At 42.9% G+C, this 21389-nt stretch overlaps 1 protein-coding gene across 3 annotated transcripts in view; it reads right to left on the bottom strand.

Moving 5' to 3' along the window:
• Positions 1-21389, bottom strand: part of CORIN (corin, serine peptidase) — a 142690-nt gene that overhangs the window by 70142 nt on the left and 51159 nt on the right. For all 3 annotated transcript variants that reach the window (XM_088660908.1, XM_035112248.3, XM_088660909.1), the window contains 2 exons: positions 15946-16127; positions 335-448 (listed from right to left, as the gene is read on the bottom strand). In XM_088660908.1, coding sequence (XP_088517034.1) covers positions 335-448; positions 15946-16127 — 296 coding nt within the window. The remainder of the gene's footprint in view (positions 1-334; positions 449-15945; positions 16128-21389) is intronic.

Genomic DNA, 21389 nt, shown 5'->3' with positions numbered 1-21389 from the left:
TTACAAAGATAGCCTTTGTGAGTGGATTACTCAGACATGTAAAAAACAAGTAAAAATCCCTGTGTGTCTTTGCAGAAGTTTTAGCTGTTGAACTACTACCAGTAATGTGATTATGCTTTTAACATTTTTAAAGGTCTACAAGCACATTCTGTGGTCTAGTTGGGCAAAGTTAAAAAGGTCCCATTAATTTTTGAATGACAGGACAGAAATGGGCATACGTAAATCCTACGCAAAGCTGTTATTCTGGATATGACTTTTATTTCTAAGCCCATCCAAACAGTTGAAGTGTTGTTCTGGCGAGACATGTGTTATATAATACATTTAAGCGACGTACTGCAATGTGTCTCATCGCTCCAGTCATCACAGTCATTATAGCCATTGCACTGCAGTTTCCTTGGGATGCAAATTCCACTTGTACACAAGAAGTTCTCCTCCCCTTCACAAAGCACTGAAAAGTGAAAAACAAAGTAGAAAGACATTTTCATCAGAGTAAAAACCAAATTCTAGACTCCATTTCTATTACAACATAATTTTCTTGAGAGTGATTAAAGGTGCTGTGAAATGGTTTTAACCAGCAGTGGTCCAGACACATTGTTATTGGGGACTGAAGAACAAGAATTGGATCATAGCTAGTGCGTAGAAACTACCATAATATCTCTACAATGCCCTTCTGTGTTTTACCAACCAGACACATAATGTATGCAAATGTATGACATAAATGTATGCAAATTACACTTTAAAAATGACAACACAGAGAAACCAGCTGATCAATACCTTGTGGTCTCCCAGGACATTTGATTTCTGGCATCAAGGTCAATGGATTTAAGCCAAAGATATTTACGGAGAGAACACATCATAAGGCTGACTAGAGATCACTGAACAATTTCATATTATCATGTGACTTTAAGGGAGATGTGATCACTGCCCAGCATTCTCACTTGAATAGTAGAGCCTTGTTGGTTCCTTTACAAATTGTGCTGCTTTGTATTGTTATGGGTTTGCAAGGAGGGATGTCATTCTGGATGATAACCATGGGATCCTTCCAATCCTGTGATCCTATGATATATGGGGGTTAGAATCTATGAGAGGAAACCTGCTGAACCAGCCAGCTGACTCTCCTTTGTTAAGGCAATGAATGGCCTTGGCTGAGTTTGGGGGCTGGTGCTGGCAGTGGTGGAGGAAGCCACCCGGGTGCCTGGGACGGCACGCCCAAGGACAGGGCACACTGCGGGGCCTCCGGAGTCTGCCTGCCTCCTCCCACTCAGCTGCCCTACAGCTGGGGGGGAGGCAGCGGGCAGACCATTTGGGAAGCGCAGAGTCTGCGTGCGTACAAGCCACCGCATCTCTCTCAGGAGAGACGCGTGGCTCGGGCGCACTGCAGGAGCCACGGTGAGTGCCGCCCTGAATTTTGTCAACCCCCTCAGTGGTGACACCTGGATGCTGGAAACAGGAGATGTAGAGACATGCATTGCTCTATGCTTCCCAAGAAACCCAATAGGGAGCCAAGATCTGCTTGAGTGTTAATGCTGTGAGTCTCTCCATCCTATGCTCAAGTTGTACTGTATGTATAAATAAAATCATAACCCTGGGAACTGCAGTCTCTTGCTGCTCAGAGATTTGGGGTGGGTGGGGGGCCTGGGGCACAACACTCTCTATTCCCCCCCCCTCCCATCAAATGCAGAGACTGGGGAATCAGAGCAAGGGGGCAGGATGTATTTATTGCTACATACACTGTGGGGTTTATTATTATTATTATTATTATTATTATTATTATTATTATTATTATTATTATTATCATCATCATCATCAAACCCTTCCCCACAGCATTTGTTCTTGAGGAAAGGGGAACTGTCCACCCAGCTAAAGATGATTATTTGGATTCCAGAAATCTGGAAGCAGATTTGCTATTCCACTTTCAGCTTAAAGCAAAACAGCAATGATCGAGCCATGCTTAATTGTTCACATCAGGAAGCACCCTCAGTGTCAAAGATAAGTTACAGTTTATATGGCATGTTTCTTTCATATGCTAAAGACTTGCTCTGGGGACAGGAAAAGCAATAACAACATCGCCTTCTTGCATGTATTTTCAGATTGAAGAAAGACACTGGCTTTATCTTTTCTTTTAAAAGATTATGCATCCAAACTTTTTCTATCAACAATGTTTTTTTTCTGATGTTTCAGTGAATACTTACATGTGTCTGTAAGGACTGTAACATGGCAAAGGACTTACTTTTCTCAATAAGATGCAAATTCTGCTTTATAGACCTCTAACTACAGATTCTTGCCAAAAATATCTGTGTGAAATATATTTTCTTTATAAATACATTAAATATTGCTTTAAATTTTATTCAGGTTATTTAATTTATCTTTAATATTTATATATTTCACTCTCTGCTCAGAGGTTCCAGGGTGCAATATACAGGAAAATAATGTATCAGAGAGAGAGAAAATAGTTTGTGCAATTAAAAAGAAAGAAAGAAAACTTATATCATCTATTATTCTTCCTGGTTGCTAGTGCAGGAGACATCTGACAGATTAATCACACCACATAGCAAATACTCATTTTTGCAAGTTTGTCTTAAAATTTACCTTGCTTTGCTTTTAAAGTTACAACATAGATCAACTAAACACAGAACTGCCTTTTCAGTCATTACACATAACATGGTGCACTATAATGGAAAAATGGAAAAAATGAATATCTACCACAAATCTACAAGTGTTTTATCTCTAGATTGTCTTTACCAGCAACTCAGCTGTATTACTTCCTACATTATCAGATTTAAACAGCTGAACAAACTGGTTATAATTTCCTATGACTTGACTGATCCGTTCAAAAGAGGTGAATTTACGAAGGCTACTTTTCTTTTCATTTAATCATTCATTGCCATATTAGTGAGCTTACTTATTTGACTACTGCTTTTTCAAATACCACTGTTCATCTGAATGTACAAGAAGGCCTGAATATAAATGACTAAAAGATCAAACATTTTCCAGTCAATAAGGCATACTACACCTTAATAAAATCAGACACCAACATTCTTTCAAAAATCCTGTAATCCTATTCTGGCCAAAGTTTGCAAAAGTTGGAGCCACAAAGCCTTAACGTTTTCCTCGTTCTTTCAGTATTTCAGGCTCTTTTTCAGCATTTTTTGAGATGGGGCAGGAATTAAATCTTAAGATGAGCAGCCAAAAGGGGAAAGTTTCTCTCCTCAGATCAGTTCCACACTCTTCTCTCTGATTGTAAAGTTGAAACAGCTCACTATTTTTTACGCCTGTTCTTTCAGTCTCAGTATCTTCCTCCTATATACTGTGGCAGCAGATAGTGAAACTGAAAGCTAGACACCAAGGCAGGGATAACAAATATACAGTATTCTGAAAACTGTAGCCCTAGCTTGGGAATTAGAAGTGAATGTTTGCTGGAGGAATGGGTGGAATATTACTGAGAGCTTTCATAATCTTTCATCTGCTCTGTCCAAAGCTCTGACTCTTGAATCTACCTGTTCTCCATGTGATATCCCTAAACTTTTCTTAGGATACAGGTATTAAAAGAGCTCATGTTTGGAGATCCAAATATTATACTACTACTCTGGCTTTCATGAGTTTGACTAAACTGCGGGAGGCAGTGGAAGACAGGAGTGCCTGGCGTGTTCTGGTCCATGGGGTCATGAAGAGTCGGACATGACTAAACGACTAAACAACAACTTTGGCTTTAGTTCTGCACAAGCAGCATTCTTTTTCTCAGAATAATGAGCTCCGGACATTCTATGATACATATGCCTCTCTCAGTCTGGTGTTTCTTCATGGGGCAAATATTTATTCACAGAATCTCCCCTGTTATTGAGCTGGATTCTTCCAAATTCCAGAGTTTTCAGTGCTTGTTCCTCTGTTTATTAATAAAGACACACTGGAACAAGACTTTCCTTTCTTAAGAAGACAGATGGTTTTTACATGAAAACGTAACACAGATATATTTAAAGAAAACAATAACAGGACCTATTTGTTTTAATTCAGTACATTAACTCTCCACCACCCATCTCATCTCTTTGCCCTGTAGGAGTTGTTAGATGAAACTGTCAGATGATTCTCCTCAAGCCCCATGTGACTGGAGATGAAAGACTTTGTCCAAAAGCAAAATATCACCTTTGAGCAGGGTTCCTTTCTTCATGCTCCTCTTCTTATAGAATGGCGTTCATGTTTCCTCATGGTAGCAGGTGGAAAACATTTTAACTTGCAAGGCCCCTGTGGCTTTAACAGTCACATAAGGCACAGAAATTTAAACTCACAAAGCTTTCTCGATCATCAAAACTCTATTCCAAGTCAAATTCACCTTGTGAATTTCTGCCTATCACATTGGCAGGATTACAACCAGAAATACCCACTTGTCTCAGTATTTCTTTCTTATCTTTTGCGTGCGACCTCCTATGCAGCCCCACTATGGCTGAAAGAGGAGGGGAAACATTTGATCAAGTTATTACTGCGTCTTAGAGTAGCTTCCCTCCACCACAGAGCTTCTAAGAAATCTGAAATCCTGTTCAAGTATTTGGCAATCTTAATCCTGCTGTTGTTTGAATCCAACTCCACCTTTTCTCCAGACTTTTCTTCTTTACAAGTATTTACATACCTAGGTCTTTCCTAAAACGAGACAGGGAAGGAGGAGGCAGAAGACCTCACCCCAGCTGCTTGCTAAATTGGCTGCAAAAGAAGGGAGGAAAAGCTGGAAGGGGAGAGGAAGGGGCACCAATACAACAAAGAATGAGGGGCAGCAGAGGGTGTTAAGAGAGGTATGAAAAGGAGTGGGGGGCAGCTCACAGCAATACTGCCTTAGGTGGCACATTCTCATGCACTTTCCCAGTTGGATATGGTGTACCATGACTTGTGGGGATGGATGTGGGGGTATTTGCTGCTCTGCCTCAGGCAGAAACACCTCTTCATCCAGTCTTGGCTCAAACAGGACCAGGCTCTCCACTCTACCCTGAAAATACTCATAAACCCTACAAAGTATATCTTCTTTAGGTGTACTGTTCATATGTTGTCCTTCCAGCACTACGTTCCTTTAGAGTGAGTTACCTCTTCAGAAAACCCGTCTTTATAGCATTGGCATTTTGTCAGTGCATACGGCATTCCCATGCGCTCTGGTTTCCGGCACAGTGTTCCGTTGCGTCAGAAGCAGTTTAGTCATGCTGGCCACATGACCCAGAAAGCGGTCTGTGGACAAATGCCAACTCCCTCGGCCTGAAAGCGAGATGAGCGCCGCAACCCAATAGTCACCTTTGACTGGACTTAACTGTCCAGGGGTCCTTTACCTTACCTTTTACCTTTACGCCATTCATCCAAATGAAAGTTATAACACAAGCCTTTCTATCTGTCGAGTTTCCAACACAAGCCTTTCTAACTATTTAAAGTTGGAGCAGATGTGTTTTGAGGGGGAGAAATGTCTATTCCTATTAAGTAAGATAATCTCCAGTTTCCCAGTTGAGATCTCTTGAGCATTATTAGTAACACAGGAGCAACAAAAGTGAGCAGCCACAAGATTTAGAAGCATAAGGAACATTCTGTTGCTAATTAGAATTATATCCTAGACTTTTTCTAGCTTGGCAACTTTCAAAATGCTTAGTACAGCTCAGTCAATCAATGTATTGAACCAGTCACAGACCTCACAACTAACATTTATCCAGGATGTCTGGGTATATCTCAGGATGTCTGGGTATATGTACCAAACTTCACATTTGCAGATACACTGTCTAATACATAGGAACTCTGAATTTTGTATACACAAAAACCTTAACTGATTTAAAAGCCCAAAAGCATCTTCCCTCCCATTCCTGCATATCGAAGCCAGGTTGTTAAGTATGCCATGTAGAAGAAACATTGCCAGTGGGGGAAACCTTGTCACAGTGAATACTGTAGTTCACCCAGGCAGATGGAAAGCTACAAACAGTGGTTGCCTCACCAGTGGTAGAGTCTGGAAAGCAGGAATAGACTGTGAAGGCAGGGGTCTGGTGGCTTTGGGGCCAATTCCCCACAGATACACTGTACATACATGCATGCATACACAATTTTATTTGTATGCTGCCTTCCCAGATCTCAAACCATGCTCAAGGTGGCTTAGAATATGAAAAAATACACCACTACAGCATAACAAAAGTAGTCATCAACAGTAAATAAAACATTAAAAATGCACAACCAGACTGAAGAATTTCCACATAAATCACAAGAAGATCTAAATTAAAGGTGCAAAAATCCAGCAACAACCCCTACCCAATCAAGACACCCCAGTCCAAGAAGCTGTTCAGCAGCCTCAGCTTTTGTAGCTGGAGTCAGTCAGGCTCCAGTCCTGCCCTGCCGTGCCTGGTGGGAAAAGGCCTGCAGTGCAGGGAGCAGGTCTTCCAGGACTCACAGTCAAGATCCCCTGCTCTTCAACTACACCAGCCTGGAGATGGCATAGCAAGATGTTGTGATAAACTCACCTTGCTCCCACCTTCTGCCTTTCTTGCTGTGAGCTGGTAGGGCTTGCAACATGTTTTGAGCAATGTCCTCAGCTGTATGAATACAAAGCACCATGGACAGCTCCATTCAAGCAGGAGAAAAGTGTTGTTTCAGCAGCAATTCTACTCAAGAACCTTAAATGGGAACTGAAATTGCATCTCAGTATCTAGTTCCACCTTCCATGAGAAGAGCTCCTTTATAGAAAGGGTATCCATCTTCTTTTGCATTCATTGATTCAAACAGAGCTGGGGAGATTGTGGTTCCACTAAGGCGGGGGTGCAGGAGTGGCCAAATGAGACAGGTGGGTGGGGTGCTCATCTGATGTCACTATGACACAGTGCTTTGAAGCTCCAGTTGTCAGGGCTCCAAAGCACAGCATGGGGCTGTTTGAAAGCCCTTTTGCAAACAGTCCCTTGCTGCTCTTTAAACCTCTGACTTTCAGAATTTCAAAGAGCAACATTGTTTGCAAAATGGCTTTCAAACAGCTCCTAGCTGCTCTTTGAATCTCTGGAGTGGAGACTTCAACCCTACTCTCTGCAGGCAAGGTTTAACCCACACACACACTTAATGGTGGACAGGGGATTAAATACTGTTGCTTTGGCTGCATGTGCCAGTTCCCTGTGGTAACTGGTGTGTGCAAGCAACTCAGAACTCAACCTCAGCTGGCATAGTGACATCAGCTGACATGGTTTGGGGGAAATCGCCTCATGGGTAAACTGGACTTCCTAGTACACCAAGATTATCACATGGACTGGAGGTCCCTCTCCACTGTACTAAGGCTTCTGGCGGGGTTCTCAGATTCAGAGAAGGGCAATGTCCTTGGCTCAGAGAAGCACTGATTCCACAGACTTCTCTTGTACCCGTGTTCTGCTCTCCTGAAGGGAAAGTCTGATCCCATGGCAAGATGTAGTAGGTATGCTGGAATGCAACTCAGCCATTTTCCTTGCTCACTCACTGGTCATGTTCACACAACACACCAAATCCTAGTTCAGTATGCAATGCATGAGTGGAAAGTAAGCCTTGGACTTGTGCTATGCTATGTTCCCCTTGTCCCACACAGATATGAGAGCAACCCCAAAGCCACCATTCTATTCCTATCTCTTGTTATGATGCTCCAGCAGTCTCCCAGCACTAGGAAAGCATCAAACTGATGACTTGGAAAGACACTGGATTCCCCCCCCCCCCAATTTTGTTATATATATTCCACATGTATTCTATCTACAGTGCACTATTGAACATTCATGCAAATATGAGATATGCAAATACAATCAGTCCCTCATATATGAATTTGCAGTATAACTATTTTGATTGCAATATATGGATTGCAAGTATAAATGTCTCAGAGGCACCTACTGAATATTATTTGTGAGTGACCACAAGGCAGGTAACACTATGCCATTTTGTAAACCTATTTCAGACTTAAGCCTTACTAATAAATAAATATGTGCATTTTCGCTGTTCAGCTCCTGCATAGTGATATCTAATCTATTAAGAAGCAAAGCATAGACCCAGAACACCATTTCTGTCCCATATACCTACAGTTGCCTTCAGAAGCTCTTTTGCAGGAAATACAACAGAGGGTGTAGCAGAGGCAATTTTTTAAAAAGCCCAAACCCAGTTGAATTTTGCTCTTTCCCTTACTGAAAATTGAAAATCCAAGCTTCTCCCCTCATCTTATATATCATTCAGACAGAATTTCATTAAATTATTTCTATGTCTCCTTCACGGTTAACAACTTTTACTTTTCAAACAGTTATAGAAAGAAATCTACTTTTCTGCACGCAGCAGATTGGAACTACATGCAGGGAGAGCAAATTAATTATCAGACTGAGCCATCTGGTATCCACACAACTGGCTGCAACATGTTAGAACAGAAGTCTTTAAATATTTTCCAGGCTTATGCATCACAGTTACAACATATAGACTATCAAACAAACTTTTCAAAGAACAAAAAGGTATTTTACAGTTTATTTATAAAGCAGTTTGCTTGGGAAAAATAGTTCTAAACAGTCTGGAGGTCCAGATATAAACTGGTAGTAATTTTAAACAAATTGTAAATCCTTCTTTTAAGTCAGGGCCTCAAGATTTAAAGTTACATGAACAAAACAATTTTGTTTAGCATGCAACACGGCCTCAGTTGGCTTCCAATATATATCAAAATGAGTATTTTCACATATAAATTTTCTTTCCTTGTATCCACAAATTAGAATAACTCAGCAGGAATTGATCTGAAGCCATTATTTATGTCAATAGGCTTGCAGATATGCCAGACATACAATAGAACATGTCAAAGAGTACAGAAAAATAATTCAGTATTATAACAAAAGACATGCCTAATTCTTCTACTGAAAACCAAATCCTCCCACATACTTTTTCATGTTCCAGAGGGTACGCATACACTAGATTTAAGATGTATTTGACTGCCTTACTTCATCTATAAAACATTGTCTTGACCGATGTTGTGATGTTTGTTCTGCATTAAACAGCTAACCAAGTCCCACTAGAACATAGGCAATTATTTCCTCACCATTGCTTTAGCACAGGCATCCCCAAACTGCGGCCCTCCAGATGTTTTGGCCTACAACTCCCATGATCCCTAGCTAACAGGACCAGTGGTCAGGGATGATGGGAATTGTACTCCAAAACATCTGGAGGGCCGAAGTTTGGGGGTGCCTGCTTTAGCACTACTAGGGCATACACATTCTCTGTTGACTTAAACAAAGGCTAAAAGAGGGAGGACAGACTTTCTTCAAGAGAAGGTGCAGTTAGTATTGTTGAAGGTTTGTGATACCACATCTAACACTATTGTAATTACACTACTGCAATCCTAAAACTATTGTGAATGGTGTAACTGCAGAGGACCACTGGCAATATAAGTGGCTGGAAAGAACAAGTGGCTCTTCACAGCCAAAGTGGCTGTGCAAATCAATCTTACTCACTGAAATAGGTCAGCCAGTCAGTGCCAAGATGTGTGTTTGCTTTGGAGGACCCAGTCAACAAGTGAAGAGCAAGGTATGTGTAAATGATAAAGAAAACAGAAAGACACTAAAATGAGAAACTATTGTACCTCTAAGAAAAAATATCTTACTATTGCCCATAAAATTAATCAGTATTAGTGAGAATTAACTAACCCACACAGTCTCAAGTATATTAGGATATATATTAACAAGGGAGGACATTGTTTTCTTAATACACAGGATCTTTACAGATACTGTCATCGTAGGAGGAAAAGATCTGTTGCATTCACCCATGTCCAGTTTAGGAGGGCTTTCCCAGATTATTAAAATTCCTGAATTTTATCCACTATAGTTACAATAGCCTCAACCTAGTAAAATAATAGCCTGTGTTCTCATAGTAGAAAAATGTGCAATTAATGAGGACCAAAGGTGTTACTAGCATGGTGTAAAAATGATAAGAGTGAGATTGCATTATGGAAAATGCTGAAGTAAGAAAGCAACAGCAACAATGCAAGTGGTTCTTTTGAGACAGAAGGTGATAATGGGATTGTATATAGGAGAGATATTTACAGCTGGTGTCACCACCGACTTATTTAGAAAGTCAAGATGGCTAGTCTGAGAAATATATTACTGATATTAAGGAAGAGGTGGGAGGGCAACAAGGTACAATGGAAATACAAAAATCACACATTCCTCACTCAAAAGGGTACCACCAAAATGGTTAATGGATTTTGATGCACGAAATATCTGATAGGCAGTTTAAGGTGTGTGTGTACGTGCCTTTGTGGTGAGGTCAAACTGTTGGAGAGTTACAGTGCCTGCTGTGGCTGTAGAGACTGATAAGGGGGCATTTAAGATAATTTAGAAGCACAAGCCTGTCAGTTAACTTGTTAAGTTAGAGAACATTAAATGGATGTTGTACATATATGTGTGCTTGCTTATTAATAAAATGCATGTTCTAAATCGTTACATCATACATAAGTTCATACATAACTTCATACATAAGTAGGTGGGGCCTACCTAATTTTGACAGGGGTTGCATTACATAGCTCCAGGGCCACCAGCAAAATGCTTTAATCATGTGTGTTTGCCAGTTGAAACAATGGACACTGAGGCCCACTGAACTAGATCTTAAGTTATGGGTAGGACTATACAGATATCGATTGTCCATTAAGTAATCTGGTCCCAAGCCATTCAGGGTTTTATATGAATAGCATGACATTTAAGCACCAATAAGTGCCATGAAATTTTCACAGTGACATGCCACACAGTAATCAGAAAATAATAATGGACATGGATTAGAAGAGATATAATGATCAATTATTTTCCCCTCAGTGCAAAATGCAGCATATTCAGTGCAGCAGAAATTTAACTTGGAGGGGAAATATCTCAATCAATGTGACAAGGGATGACAACAAGGCATTTACTGCTCTAAAAATGGATCAAATGGAAAGATTCAGAAAGCAAATAAAATGTTTTGCTCCTTAGTCTTTTATCTGCTTTTATCATTTATGATTTCTATATTATCTACTGCTGTTTTAAACACAGTTCCCAGCTTTGGCTACTTAAAATAACACAAGATATAAAAGATATGAAGGGAGGACTAGAAGAAAAATAACTGAAGTATTTTCATTGCTAGGGAGGTACACTTCTGACCCATAGGAATGCCATTTAAAGACTATTTTTCCAAGTTGGTGAACAAGGTGGAGTATAGGTTAAAGGGATCAAGCAGAAGGAAAGACTGATGAAAGCTTGACATTCACTCCCTTGCATGCTGACATCGGAGAAACTTGTAGAAATATTTACGTATTCTAAATCAGCCAAATTCTCAATTCCTTCTGTTCCCTTGTGAAAGTTTGTATCTTTTGCAGACTTCAAAAAGCAGACATTCATTTATTTATCTGTAACATTTATAGACTACTGTTTAATAAAATTCTCTGAGCATACAATGAACAACACACACATACACACACAGTCATAAATCCTCTATCAAATACAAAAGGATAGCAGAACCAAGGGCCTCAGCCCTCATCACAAGACAGCTTTGAGCCTCTTTCTTCCTCTCCCCCTCCATCCAAATACTAGTACTGTACTAGAATTCATACATAATAGACAGCATCTGTTATAGATTCTTATGGTAAGGTTACCAGATTCTTTTCAATGAATCTGGGTACACTTTTCAACTTCAATGGATTTTGTATGGGGACTGATTTGTAAATCTGGGGGCTGTCCCCGGGAAACAGGGATGTCTGGTAACCTTATCTTATGGGGACCAATGAAACCCAACTTATTTACTTACTGAAAATGTTTCAGGAGCTACCAAGTCTAAACTACTTCATGGCTTCAGAGCAGGGGCACCAACTTGCACTGAAGATTGAGAGGGACAATGTGTGTCATGCACAACATTGCAACATGACGTTAGGTGATGCCAGGGGCAGAGCTGAACGAGGCTCCGGCATGGCTTCAATGCCCAGCAGCAACTCTTGTGTTTTATATAGGTTTTAATTTGTTCTTAGGGGGAGGGGTCAGGGCTGCCTGGGAGTGGGTCCCAGCCAACAAAATGGCTGGGGCAGGTTCCACAGGGGTGGCGGCACTGGGACAACCGATCTCAGTGATCACGGGTAGGAGGAGGAGTTACGCTAAGACCAGACCATGTCATTACCGAGGAGGCAGGCTCAGTCGTTGTCTGAGGACTATCCCTGCCTCCGGGTCTGGCCTTGACCGGATGGATACTGGAATCAGCAAGCGATACCCACATGACCTGAAGGTACTGCTGTGCAATGCCAGGTCAATGATTCATAAGACCAGTGCCATCCATGACTTGATCGTGGATAGAGGACTTGACCTGGCATGTGTAACAGAGACTTGGTTGGATGAAGCAGATGGGCCTGTTTTAGCTGCTGCATGTCCACCAGGTTTCTCTTACGCACAGCAACCCAGGCCTTGTGGGCGGGGAGGGGGGGTTGCAGTGATTTTTAGGAAGTCACTAGTTTGCACCAGGCATCCTATTGGGAAGACCCAGTTCTCTGAGTGCATGTTCTAGAAGTTGGGCAATAGGGGCAGTACAGGATTCCTTCTGGTGTACCGACCTCCTCGCTGCACCAAGGATTCCCTGCCTGAGCTGCTTCAGGTTGTGGCGGACGTTCTCCTGGAGACACCTAGTTTGGTTGTCCTAGGGGATTTTAATATCCATGCCGACATGACCTTACAAGGGGCCACTCGGGACTTCGTGGAAAGCATGGCCTCCATGGGGCTGTCCCTGAATAAGTCTGGCCCAACCCATAGCCGCGGACATGCCTTGGACCTGGTGTTTACCTCTATGGATGTTGGTGATCTGACACTAAGTAAAAGCAGAACTAAAGAAGTGCCATGGTCAGATCACTACCTGGTGCAACTGGACTTCTCTGTGACCCTTCCCCTCTGCAGGGAGGTGGGACCAATTCGGATGGTCCGCCCCCACCACTTAATGGATCCAAATGGTTTCCAGAGAGTGGTAGGGGATGTTTTACCCCATGTTGATGGCCTTTCAGCCGATTCCCTGGTGGCCCGCTGGAATGTAGAGTTAACCAGGGCTATTGACTGTTTGGCTCCGAAGCGCCCTCTCCGATTGCATGGAGCCCGGACAGCCCCGTGGTTCTCCATGGATCTGAGGGCAATGAAACAATTGCTGAGATGGCTAGAGCGCCGGTGGCGGATAACTCATTCTGAAGCTGACCTGACATGGGTTAGAGTTCAATGTTAAGCCTACCAAGTGGCGGTAGCGACGGCGAAGAAGGCTTTCTTCACCGCCTCTATTGCATCTGCAGAAAACAGCAGCAAGAGACTTTTTCAGGTGGTTCGCAGTTTAGTGGAACCACCTGCTCCATCGGGGCCCAGTACGGGCCGCATGATCTCCTGCAACGATTTTGCAAAGTTTTTTGCAGGTAAAGTCGCTCAGATTCGGGAAGAGGTAGACTCCACCGTGGGAGCAGGGCTGGGGCGGGAGAGTGCTCGAGTCCTGTCTAGTCCAGTTGTGTGGGATCAATTCCATTCTGTTACCTCCGAGGATGTGGACAGGCTGCTTGGACAAGTGAAACCAACCACCTGTCTCCTTGATCCTTGCCCATCCTGGCTTATAAAAGCTAGCTGGGAAGGGCTGGGCGATGGGCTTCGCGGGTTGGTGAATGCTTCTCTCTGTGAGGGAGCCTTCCCAGACCCGCTGAAAGAGGCGGTTATTAAACCGCTTCTTAAAAAACCATCTTTAGATGTGGCCAATATGGCCAACTATCGCCCAGTCTCAAATCTTCCATTTTTGGGCAAGGTGATTGAGCGGGTGATTGCTGAACAACTCCAGGCACGCCTGGAAGAAGCACGCCATTTGGATCCCTTCCAGTCGGGATTCAGGCCTCGTCATGGGACTGAAACTGCCTTGGTCGCACTGGTTGTTGATCTCCGGCGAGCTTGGGACAAAGGTGAGAGCTGTTTCCTAGTTCTGCTGGATCTCTCAGCGGCTTTAGACACCATCGACCATAACATCCTTCTGGACTGTCTAGAGGGGTTGGGAGCTGGGGGCACTGTCATACAGTGGTTCCGCTCCTTCCTCCTGGGCCATGTTCAGAGAGTGGTGGTGGGGGATGAGTGTTCGGACCCCTGGGCTCTCACTTGTGGGGTGCCTCAGGGCTCTGTCCTCTCCCCCATGCTTTTTAACATCTACATGCAGCCTCTGGGAGAGATCATCAGGGGGTTTGGGCTGGGTGTTCATCAGTATGCGGATGATACCCAGCTCTACCTCTCTTTCAAATCAGAACCAGTGAAGGAGGTGAAGGTCCTGTGCGAGTGCCTGGAGGCGGTTGGAGGATGGATGGCGGCTAACAGATTGAGGTTGAATCCTGACAAGACAGAAGTACTGTTTGTGGGGGACAGGAGGCGGGCAGGTGTGGAGGACTCCCTGGTCCTGAATGGGGTAACTGTGCCCCTGAAGGACCAGGTGTGCAGCCTGGGAGTCATTTTGGACTCACAGCTGTCCATGGAGGCACAGGTCAATTCTGTGTCCAGGGCAGCTGTCTATCAGCTCCATCTGGTACGCAGGCTGAGACCCTACCTGCCTGCAGACTGTCTCGCCAGAGTGGTACATGCTCTAGTTATCTCCCGCTTGGACTACTACTGCAATGCGCTCTACATGGGGCTACCTTTGAAGGTGACCCAGAAACTACAACTAATCCAGAATGCGGCAGCTAGACTGGTGACTGGGAGCGGGAACCGAGACCACATAACACCGGTCTTGAAAGATCTACATTGGCTCCCAGTACGTTTCCGAGCACAGTTCAAAGTGTTGGTGCTGACCTTTAAAGCCCTAAATGGCCTCGGTCCAGTATACCTGAAGGAGCGTCTCCACCCCCATTGTTCCGCCCGGACACTGAGGTCCAGCACCGAGGGCCTTCTGGCGGTTCCCTCGTTGCGAGAAGCCAAGTTGCAGAACCCTATGGATCGCCCTCCCATCAGATGTCAAAGAGAAAAACAGCTACCAGATTTTTAGAAGACATCTTAAGGCAGCTCTGTTTAGGGAGGCTTTTAATGTTTAATTGATTATTTTATTTCATTTTTCTGTTAGAAGCAGCCCAGAGTGGCTGCGCCATTGAGGGGTCCTGCCTCCCAACAAAAATGGGGGGGGTAGGAAATGGGGGGTAGGAAATGGCACCTCTGCTTCAGAGACAGTACCATTAAGCTTCTGTGAAGTTCAATATTGCTTTCCAGATTTAAACTCCAAAAGCAAGCTTAATGGAACACATTCGTTTTGAAATAATAGCATTAAGCATGCCTTCTCCCACCTTACATTTTTCCTCTTCTGAATCTTTCTATGATTTATTTAAGGGACCTAAAAGTTCACTGAGGTTTTCCCCATCACTGGGCCAAGCTACATCTTGTTTGTTTGTTTGTTTGTTTAGCTAATTATTTTTAAATGAGGATTTTTAGGGCATGGCACTTACATGGTGGTATACAAATATGGTTGAAATATCCTTATAAGAAAGAAATCACAGTTGTAAAAACCTGCTACAACACAGTATAAAACAATTTAAAACAGCAGCTTTAAACCAATGCATAGGCTAGATCATGCATATAAAGCTATAAAGAATACAAGCTGAACTAAAACATTATCAAAATTGCAGCATCAAAATCTTAGGAGAAAGAAACGAGCCTTTAACATGTTGCACACAGCTGGATGTATCCTCTTTCTTACTTTTCTTTTGTAACACACAAAAAGAGCTTCTGAGACTGCATGTTTAATCAGAGGAACAACTGGGGATGGAACTGTTTATCTCTTTCCATTCCAGTCAGTATCCCAATGAAAAATGCCCCCTCCCCGCAGTGGAACAGATACAGCTACCTCAGAGATTCATTTCAATTAAAATAATTGCCACACAAAAAAGAGACATGGGCGTGTGTGTAACATACAATTTGGACATTATATGTAGAACCTGAAACACACTGCAGCACTTCAGCAAAAAAAATTAAGGGAACTTACCTCGCTTTCCTTTTTCTTGTTCTGGGGAGAAGCATACCCTGGTGGTGTTATTATTTTCGGTTTTATTATGAAACTGGAAACATGCTAGGAACTCTGGCCATGAAGAATTCACCATCCCAAGAACTGGTTCACAACCTTCCTTTGCAGCTTCGCAGAATGATCTGCAAGGCAGGAGCCCATGACTAGAAAGATAAATAAATATTTCTAAGATTATTGTCCTTCCAGTATGCATATTTATTTATTTTTACTTTTTAAATGAAAAGCACAAATAGAGAGCTTTCATTTTAAACAGCAAAGAGGTTGACTGCCCCTGCCCTTTGCCCAGCTAGGAGCCTTAAGGGGGGAAAGTACGGTATTCCGGTGTATAAGACGCCTGGGCATATAAGACGACCCCCAACTTTTCCAGTTAAAATATAGAGTTTGGATATACTCGCCGTATAAGAAATACGACCCGGCGTATAAGACGACCCTCAACTTTTGAGAAGATTTTCCTGGGTTAAAAAGTAGTCTTATACGCAGGAACATACAGTACCCAATTCCCAATGGGCTCCTATAGTGGGGTAGGAGAGCTGAAAATAATGGCAATATATTTCCCATCTGGCAACCAATGCAGCCATTTGGTTTCAGATAGTACATGGGTAGACGAGTCTAAAAAGCCTGGGACACAAATTTTCACACCCCTCTAGAAGCTATGGTGGCTCATTTACCAGAAGTAATGTATTTAGCATTAACTCTGGAAGTGTAAACTCTATTCTGACCAAACTAAACCTCCTAGAGCAAAATATTCATCAGGTATTGGTTGCCAGGTGTGGCAACCAAAGAAGGGCCAGTCTCCATTCCAAGCTCAGTAAGAGAATGAAGAAATAAACCTCACCTTCTTGTGCACTGCCTTCATTTCACAGTGAATGCTAAGCCAAATTGTAGCTTTGTATGAACGAGCAGAAATGGGCTCCAAGAGAGATGAGATTGTGGCCACTTTGCTTCTCCCCTGTCTTTTTGCAGCTGTGCTGTGTTGAGTTAAGCCACAGTTTGACTTAACATGTCATCTGAATCTGGACTTGTGGTTTAGTTTTATCAGGCAAAATATGAGCTCCTGGACTATTAGGAGAAAGTAAAATAAAAAAATTCCTTCAGTAGCACCTTAAAGACCAACTAAGTTTTTATTTTGGTATGAGCTTTCGTGTGCATGCACACTTCTTCAGATGAAGTGCACACGAAAGCTCATACCAAAATAAAAACTTAGTTGGTCTTTAAGGTGCTACTGAAGGAATTTTTTTATTTTACTTCGACCCAGACCAACACGGCTACCTACCTGTATTAGGAGAAAGCTAAGCCATGAGCCCAGGTTTGGGGGGGAAAGAGGATAAGAGCTAAGACTGCAATCTCCTCTCTGGAAGCCTGCATGCTTGCTTGTTCACACTAAACTACACATGCATCCAGTTTGGCTCTTAGATGGTATTATAACTTTCCAACTTTTTCACCTGTAGTCCAGAGCACACATTATGGTCACTAGAGAGATGCTGCCAAGAACAATCTTCCTGTAGCAACTAGCAAACAACTTCCACTGGGCATCTTACACTCATAAGAATTCAACACACGTCATGCCACATTATCAGTTTAACCACTTCTGCTCCAGATTGTTGGTGGCTGCTGGGAAGTGTGAAAATTCATAATATAATTAGGGGAAGGTGATTTGTGTGATATTGAGCAGCACTTGTTTCAAATATTGCAGCCTAAATGGAGATAACTTGCTATGGAAAATTCTTTGAGATGACTGTAAAGGGACCTAACTGCAGCATAAAACCCTTCAGGCAGCAACAGCAATATCCATGTTTCTCAGGGCAATCTGCTTGCCCAGCAAGGGTTATGACCCTCATCACATGATGGAAGCAGGAGAGCAAAGAACTCTGGGAGGCAGGCACAGTTCCCTTCAAGTCTTTTTTCCCAATTCACCAAGCAGCATAAGATGCTGAACATATCTGGAAAGAAAAACTCTATACAACTGCCTACCTCTCTCCCAGCTCAGTTCAAATAACCAAAGGAAGTATTACCCATAATAATTCATCATGGAATTGAAGTAGAGAAGGAACTGCAGATCCCAGTACTAAGGATGGGCCCCATTCGTGTCCTCAGAACCTATCAAATCTATGCATCAGCGTCCTATTTGATACAGCTACCGAGGACCCGAATGGGTTGGGGCATACCACAGCATTCCCAACCGGGTGGGTTCCAACTGCATTTATTGAGACTAGAGTACCTGATTATGAACTATGCACCCAAAGTCAGCATCAGCTGAAGCCAACAGGGCCATTCTGTAGTGCCTGCTGTATATACTTGGAAAAGGAGCATTAGTCACAATAACACCATGTTGATGGTGACATAATGGAGTGAGCCAATATTTCCGTTGGCTTGGCCCCTTTGGGGGTATCGAACACCCGAGAAATGCCAACCCTAATCAGGGCCGGCCCTACGGCAAGGCTGGGTGGCGCAGGGCGCAGCTGTGCCCACGGCAGCTGTGCTGCGCCTGCCAGACAGCCGTGCTGCGAAACGGGGGGGGGCACCGGAGGGATCTTCGCACCACAGCGCCAGGACGCCAGATATGCTTAAGATGGCCCTGACCCTAATGCACCTTGCATAGATGAATGCACCTTGCATAGATGAAGGAAGATACTTCTCCCCCAATACCCGCTGAATGAAAGGATACAAACAAGCAGGCAGTGGATTCTTATCTCATTATGCATGATCAAGCTTTCTTTAGCGCCTCAGCCCTTGCTTCCCCCCCCCCCGGACTATTTGCAGTAATCAGCAGTCGTTAACAGCCATCTCAGGTTTACCACTCCCATCAGCCCATCAGCCCATCACTCATTCCCACCCACCCCCACCACCCTCTGTATATATCTAAGGGTCTGACACTTCTGTTTCTAGTGTATCTGAAGAAGTGTGCATGCACACGAAAGCTCATACCAAAATAAAAACTTAGTTGGTCTTGAAGGTGCTACTGAAGGAATTTTTTTCTAATGACCTTTTTTTCTAATGACCTTTGTTATTTCAAAGTGCACCTACAGAGCACAGCAAACATCCTTTAAATTCTGCACTTTCCTCCATGGATGCTTTGGATCTGATCAAGAGGAGGGTAGCTATAACTCTTGCTGTGTATGGAAATGAGAAAATACCTTGCAAAAGGCTCAGAGGAACAGATCTGTTCGAACACCAGGTTTGTGAAAGATGCCTCAATGTGTAGTCACGGAATAGAATTTTAAAGAACAGATGCATCAATACATTTTGTGTAAAGGTGCAAAGGGTGGTCTATGCAACACTACAAGCACTGTGACCAACTCCCTATGGGCAAAAAATGTGCCACTGGTGGATTTTACATAGAAAAATCCTTCTGAAAGCATTAAATCACCAAGAGTTGAGAAATTGGTACAAACAACCTGCAACCATTTGAACATTAGAGTTGTGCTTTTTAAACAAAATATTTGCATCCTGCACCTGAAGACTCATGCGAAGTTCAGAAGACAGGAAGACAATAAAAACATATTTAATGTGCTCAATCATGCCGCTGGTAAACTAAGAGTGGCAAAAGTCAGGCAAAATCTGCACTGCAACACCAAGCCACAAAGGCAATCCAGAGACCATCATTGGCTGCGATCTTTGGTATTTGAAACCAGCAGCATCAAGGAAACGCTGAGGAGTATGTATAGTTTGGAATGTAGGTGTATACCCCTGTGGTCTAAATCTAAAGCCCCTTTGACTGATCTGAATGCAAAAAGACGGAAGGACTGAAGTCGCTGAGTTTAGAGTATAATGCTTGATGTACCCCCTATCCTTCTTGTAAACCATCAGCTAGATCGGGGTAGCCAACATGGTGCCCTCCAGATACTAATGGACTCCAACTCTCATTAGCTCCAGCCCAGCATTGTCATTTTTCAGGGATGTTGACAGTTATCTGGAGAGTCTAACATTTGCTACCCTTGAGCTAGAATATGCAGAAACCTTGTTGTATATTTCAGTTTGTTTTAGGCTAACGTTCGAAAGATAAACTTCAAATGTGATAGGAGAGTATATTAACTCTAAAAAATGATCAAGCGAATAGATCCAGTCTAAATATAAAAATCCATTTGTAAGTGTCCAGTAAGCCAAAAATGTCATCATTGTGTACTGATGTTTTTCCATACTACTATGGATTAAGGGTTCTCTATAAAATAAAAAAGAAAGAGACAAAAGAGAAATAAGTTCCTATTTGTCTTGCCTAGTTTCCTTCTGTGGCTTCCAGGACCTACCCCAGAGCTGCACATGACACATTGACAGGCTCCAAAATATTCTGAGGTCTTTGACTCTCCAAAAATAAAGCTCCCTCACAAACAGGAAAAGAGTTATTGAGTGACTTGTTCTGAAAAGATGTTACTGGCTCAGATAACAGGGCTTTAATTGGCAGGACAGCATGCAGGCAGCAATGTGGGTATATATACTGATAGCTAGCTGCCCTTGTCAGTGGGAGAAGTTGCAAGTCATTTATTGTTGGTATTGCATCTGCTACTGGCAGAGACCTTTTACATAGTTCTGCAACGTTTCTGTCATTCATCACATCACATAATAGTGGTGAAAGATACTATTTTGGAATGTGAGGGCTCCCTTTCCAAGTATCAAGTAAGCTGCTGTCAGAGATTAGTACTAGGCAAGGCCCATCATCTTTCTGATATGTGATAATTTCACTAGTGTTGTACATAAAGGGCATTTAATATTGTTACCGGCTACCTTCCAGGGAGGGAAAGGAGGCACAGTGAAGAATATGGTTTATTTACACATATTTACACCTGAGTCTGGATGTAGAGAGGGTTCTGAGCACTGCATCTTATGAGGGGCTTGCTCCCCACAGCAGCACAGCATAGGATTCAAAAGCAGCCAAAATGCTATCTCTGTGTCTCCTCCACACAGCTTGTTTGTTCCTCAGCCCTCATGGCCTCTAGCCCCACCCTTCTTTCCCCCCAAAAAGCCTTGCTAAAATGCAACTCAAGCCTTGTGCAAAAAGGACACTTTTCACTATGCCCCTTGTAATGCTGGCAACCTTCCCCCCCTTCTTGTCTGACACTGAATGTCCCGATGGTTCACCTTTTGTCGGGGCATTGCCTCTGCCATCACCTGTTTGGTTCCTTGATGGCACCTCTCTCAGCCAATCTCCTGAGGAAGCTGGCTTGACCTACTTTTTAAAGGCTTGCTAAATCCGTTGATCAACCCCACCTTTCCTAATTTGCTAATTTCAGAAATTTCAGAACCTGGCACCCAGAACTTTTAGGGGATCCTTGGCACCCTGCAAACCCATAACAGTATTATATAAAGAGGATTTCAATTAACTTGAGAAAGCATTTAATTTAAAATATGTAAAACCTACTCCTTTTTTAAAAAAAACAAAAAACAAATAGAATAATAATTACACACAACCC

Source organism: Zootoca vivipara, chromosome Z1, assembly GCF_965207765.1.
Source record: "Zootoca vivipara chromosome Z1, rZooViv2.hap1.1, whole genome shotgun sequence".
NCBI classification, from domain to species: domain Eukaryota; kingdom Metazoa; phylum Chordata; class Lepidosauria; order Squamata; family Lacertidae; genus Zootoca; species Zootoca vivipara.
Note: the sequence above shows the minus strand (reverse complement) of the source record. Positions and strands in the feature narration are given on the sequence as shown.